The sequence below is a fragment of the Lygodium microphyllum genome, chromosome 2 (genome assembly GCF_053477565.2).
Source record: "Lygodium microphyllum isolate KBCC chromosome 2, Lygodium_microphyllum_v1.1.10, whole genome shotgun sequence".
Taxonomy (NCBI): domain Eukaryota; kingdom Viridiplantae; phylum Streptophyta; class Polypodiopsida; order Schizaeales; family Lygodiaceae; genus Lygodium; species Lygodium microphyllum.
This window is the reverse complement of record NC_141136.1, coordinates 130,169,144-130,174,862: the sequence shown is the minus strand read 5'-3', so window position 1 is coordinate 130,174,862 and position 5,719 is coordinate 130,169,144. Positions and strand designations below refer to the sequence as shown.

The 5,719-nt window shown below is 40.2% G+C and overlaps 1 protein-coding gene across 1 annotated transcript; it reads left to right on the top strand.

Annotated features, from left to right (window-relative positions):
- Positions 1 to 4,763: 4,763 nt before the first annotated feature.
- On the top strand, positions 4,764 to 5,463 carry LOC148040322 (histone H4). Its single transcript, XM_087666502.1, has one exon. The coding sequence runs from the start codon at positions 4,842 to 4,844 to the stop codon at positions 5,151 to 5,153; it is 312 nt and encodes a 103-aa protein (XP_087522628.1). The 5' UTR covers positions 4,764 to 4,841; the 3' UTR covers positions 5,154 to 5,463.
- Positions 5,464 to 5,719: the final 256 nt, after the last annotated feature.

Below are 5,719 nucleotides of genomic sequence, written 5' to 3'. Positions count from 1 at the left end.
CCATGCACACATAAATGCATGTGCATGTACACATGCACACGTTTACACACACAAGCACTATCTTGGGGGAAGGAAACACATACAAATATACATATGCACAGGATACACACACTATGCACACATATGTACACATTCACACACACACACACACACACACACACACACACACGCACGCACGCACGCACGCACGCACGCACGCACGCACACGTGCACACACACATAGAAATGGACCTAAACATAGATACAAGAAGATGTACAAACATGTGAATATGTGCATATAACACACCCATGCAGAGTGGGTTGATGATCTCAATGGGGCTCCATGTGGGAACTAGTGGGTAAAAGGACATCAAAAGTGGTAGCATGTAGGTGGCAAGAAGCATTGATAGTGGACGAGAGGGGTGGGTGGGTAAGTATTGTGGGGATATTCACACACTCACAAAAAAGCATACTCATAACACCTACAAAAAAGCTTCAATTCCTTGGCTACATTGGTGGTCGAACATACATCATGATAAGTGAGCAATTTATGGCTAGCTCCATCCAGTGGTTATGATAAGATATAGAATGTTATACACAAGGTAAGGAGCGAGGAGTGTTGTCATACCTACTCCAACTATTGGAGTTCCTCTAATCTCTCCACTCTTCTCTAATGTCATTTATGGATATGAGAAATATATATGAGAGTGAGATAGAGACAGGTAGACATACACACACATAGATGAGAGAGAGAGAGAGAGAGAGAGAGAGAGAGAGAGAGAGAGAGAGAGAGAGAGAGAGAGAGAGAGAGAGAGAGAGAGAGAGAGAGAGAGAGAGAGAGAGAGAGAGAGAGAGAGAGAGAGAGAGAGAGAGAGAGAGAGAGAGAGATCTCCAACATGCATTAGACCTCTCCATCTTGCCTCGTCACCCACCATACCCTTTGGTAACACGATGATTAGAGAAAAGAATAATCATGATAGAAAACTACATTTTTCTAGAATTTCTAATGCTTGAGTTCATTCTTTTATGTGGATTGGACCTTGAGTTTGCAATGGAACATACATGCCAAATTGTTGATATGGAGGTTATAGGCAAGTGCCATAATTGAAGAGGCGATCTATCAATACCTTTTTTGAGATGGAACTATGTAGATGCACTTTTGAAGCTCTTTCTAGAAGGAAGATCATTAGCCTATAAAGATTAAGATTGCTCTATAAGGAGTAAGATCGGCGACTATGTAGATGCACTTTCTGAGCTCTTTTTGGAGGGAAGAACATTAGCCTATGAAGATTAAGATTGGAGGCCTATAATCAAGCCTCTATGTAATGTTTCATTATTTTTATAACTAAATTACTACTATATCATTTGTTACCTTTGTTATCCTTAGAGCTATTCAATGCTTTGGATGTTTATACCATGAATGCAAGTATGGTCATTTATAAGCATCCAAACAACTTACCCACACATGTGCATGCACACACATGCACACACACGCACACACATACTCTCTCTCTCTCTCTCCAAATATATATGTCAAGATAGGTGCCAACCTTCTCTTTGCCTTGACTACATCACCATTGTGAGGATATAAATGAATGACCTATGGCAAAGGGAGTGTGTGCAAATCCATAATGTCACACTTTGCCGCAAAAACCTTGATCTTTTTCCCCCAAATGCCTTGTTTGAAAACTCTTAATCCTAAGCCTTACTACGTCATTAGCTCAAAATACTAATGGTCCTCCAAATCTAATCCCATGTTTTAACATCATAACCCTACCCCCAAACCTAGCCATAAGCCACCTAATATTCATACCCAAACATCCTAAGCTTGCAAACCCCAGCCCTTCAAGTAAATAGTCGTAAATCCTATCCCATTACTCATAGAAAGGATGGACATGCACAATGCATGTGTGCACACATACATTAACACACACTCCCCTAATATGTATGTCTAAAACCTTGGCCCTAAAATGACATCCGGGATTCACCTTCTCTCCAAGCTAGACCCCATGCCCAAAAGACTACCTAACACTACCATGTCACCATAACCACTCTAATTCCACAATCCCACCCAAACTTAAAGCCCACAAAAATGCCTCATCTTCCCTAATCCTTGGTTTGCCACCCTCACAAAAACCTTGATTCCATGCCTCAAGTATTAGGAGAATGCAAGTATATGAATACACGCATTTTTTGGAAGCAAAAGTGCTAGCATCCCATTTAGAAATTATGAACCCTCCCACCTCTACTCTACCCACATATTGAAATTTTGATTTCTTATGCATCCTCTTCCCATGAGAGAGAGAGAGAGAGAGAGAGAGAGAGAGAGAGAGAGAGAGAGAGAGAGAGAGAGAGAGAGAGAGAGAGAGAGAGAGAGAGAGAGAGAGAGAGAGAGAGAGAGAGAGAGAGAGAGAGAGAGAGAGAGAGAGAGAGAGAGAGAGAGAGAGAGAAGTGAGAGAGTTGGGAGGGAAAAAAAAGATGGCAAATTCTTAAGGTCCTAAACCTCCATATTTGAGGGAAAATTTTGCACACTTACAACAATCCACTTATATTGTATACAAAAAAGAATAACATCACATAACAATTCCATGTTCAACAAAAAATTCTATAGACTTGCAACACTCCACATATACTGTACACTCTGCCTACATGCTTCACACTTATAACGTTCCACCTATATTGTACACAAAAAAAATAGTATCACATTGCAACTCCATGTTCAATAAAACAAGTGGTAAATGTACAAATTCATAACATTCCATTGATGCTTAGACCCTTGCCCCTCTATAACAATGCTTTTAGATGGTCCAAACAAAAGAATCGGTCTGTGCAGTCAAATAACCAGGCAACTATATGGGTTCGATTTTCTAACACATATGCATACACATGACAAACAAGATGAGAATGTTATAGACACTCACAATAAAATAAAACATCAAACTGAAGGACACTCATAACATCGATAACAAATAAAATCCAAAAATGTAATTGCATAGGATAACATGAATACAACTTTCAATACAACTAGCTTCTACAAGAACTATCCACCACTTAACTATATGGCCCTTTCTTGATCTCATCAGATTTTTCAAGCCTATTAAAATCTGTTTTTGAAGAACAAAAACAACAATTAAATGAGATATTAGAAATGGCCATTTGGTGGAAATATTGGCAAGTAGTTTCTCTTTGTTTTACATCTTACCATTTGCTATTCCATAAATTGCAATCATTGATTGAAACTACTAAGGGTAAGAGTGATGCAAAACTTATACCTCCTCTCACCTCTCAAACTTGCCAATATTCATATTGACCAAGAAATGGATACTAGAAAGAAGCATGAAATATCAAATATGTGTTACTTAATTAACTAGGCAACACTACAAGTATATCACAATAATGACACTAGATACTCATGTTTTACATGAGAACATGATCAACCTCCTCAAACTTCCTACAATCATGAATATCGACTACTTAACAATCAAATTGAAGTAGGAACAAGTACAATACGAACTCATTTTGAACAAACATGTGCCACATTTAATTTTAACAAACATGCACTATGACACCATAAAAACCACTTTGCAAATTTTTAGATGGAGGCCATTGCAAAATTATGCATGTATCCTAACCTTCCAAAGATTTCTTAGGTGACGCCCCCCTTCCTTTTTCATAAATTGGTAAGCAATAAAGATTGGAAGCTACTAAATTGAACTATGACACTTGCATCCCACATATGAAATCATAACAACTAAATGCTTACAACCAAACAACAAAAAGATCAAGATCTCGTTATAGGGCTATTATTTCTTAAAATGTGGCACTCTAAGTGTGCTAAGGTGGGAATGCTAGTTTACTTTCCTAGGGTAAAGGGCCAGTAAGGTGACACTCCCAAAAGCAATATACACCCCACCCTAATTGAGAGACACTTTTGTATCAAAGATGCATCATATTGGCTATTTAAAGTTATGACACAAATTCTTTTGTATTATACATAAGCTTAATGTGAGCCAAACAATTGAGCCATTTTGTAAATTGAGTAGAAAGTTATGCATATATTGAACTATTAAAAATTTCTAACTATAAATTTTTTTAAAAAGTAACTCACGTGGAAAATATATATATATGGGGGGGGATCGGGGACTACTAGAAAGCCCCTTTACCTTAGTATGTTATCCTAGTAAGTTAAAGGGGCCAATAGATTGTCATTTAACAATCCTCCATTATAATTTTTTTTTTCCCAAGTGAGTTGCATAAATGTTTTTAATGGTCAAACTATTTATATTATATAGAACTAAAAAAAATACTAGATATTTTGATATTTTTATCATGTACTCTTAGTTACAAACGAAAGGTTTATAAAAGAGGGACAATGAGGTGTTAATAGAGTGACACTCGAGGATGCATTGCTTTAGGGTTTTACAAAATCTAAACTAAAAAAAAATTACGTGGCTCAATTGTTGGACTTAAGTTAAGCTCATTTGAAATTAAAAAAAAAATTATATTATATAATTATGTGACTAAAAAAGCACACTCAATTGGGGAAGGGTGTGTTTTCCTTTTGGAGGGCGCTACTATATTGGCCCCTTTACCCTAGGTAACAAGGGGGCCAAATTCTGCAACATTTGGGGTTCCCGCGCGGGAAAGACTCTTCTTGCGAATGCGGAGCCGTCGATGTGTGGCTGAGGATCGGAGGGTGGGGAATCGTCCCGGAGAGATCGAGAAAGGGATCGGCGAACATCATAAAAGGCTATAAAGAGAGCGTGCGTACGTGTCGCTGTATCGTTCCGAGTTTCTCACCAGCAAGCGAGAGAACGAAGAGCAACTTGCAAGCAGGCAAAAGCAGAGAGCCATCCAAGAGGATGTCGGGGCGGGGCAAGGGCGGCAAGGGCCTGGGGAAGGGCGGCGCCAAGCGGCACCGCAAGGTCCTGCGCGACAACATCCAGGGCATCACCAAGCCCGCCATCCGCCGCCTCGCCAGGAGGGGCGGCGTCAAGCGCATCAGCGGCCTCATCTACGAGGAGACGCGCGGGGTCCTGAAGATCTTCCTGGAGAACGTCATCCGGGACGCCGTCACCTACACCGAGCACGCCCGCCGCAAGACCGTCACCGCCATGGACGTCGTCTACGCCCTCAAGCGCCAAGGCCGCACCCTCTACGGCTTCGGCGGCTAAGCCAGGCATCGGAAGACGGGGGACACGGGCAGCTTCTCCGTCACCGCCTCTCGTCATGCTCTTTTTATCTGGTGTTCCTTCAACACCACCTGGCCAGCCGGGGATTTGAATCTCAAGCTTTTCGGCATAGTTTCCTCTAAACGTCTCCTGTAACGCTTGCTGTTTGCACCTGTCAGTGGGCCTTTTACGTAATGTGCAAAAGCTTCCTAGGGTTAAGCCTATTGCTCGGATGCGTTTGAAATGGCCCTCAAGTAGTTAACTTGCTTGTACTTTGAGGCCTTAATAACAAGCTTATTGATGTTTGTTGAAACTTAAGGAAAGCTCTCCCCCTTGTCTATTCAAGCAATGTGAGGAGTTTTAGAGATACTCTTAGAGGAGACATTGTGTTGTGACTTCTCTCTCTCTCTCTCTCTCTCTCTCTCTCTCACAATTATAAATAATGTTCCCTTAGACTACATAAACAATGTTTTGATATGACTCTAGATTCTTTAATTACATTTAATATGCTATAGATATTATATTTACAAAGTGACTATAATTTGATATAAAATTCTAGCAAAATCCCA

Bases quoted from the DNA above. Each gene is read 5' to 3' on its own strand.
- LOC148040322 (XM_087666502.1), top strand. From the start codon at position 4,842: ATGTCGGGGCGGGGCAAGGGCGGCAAGGGCCTGGGGAAGGGCGGCGCC.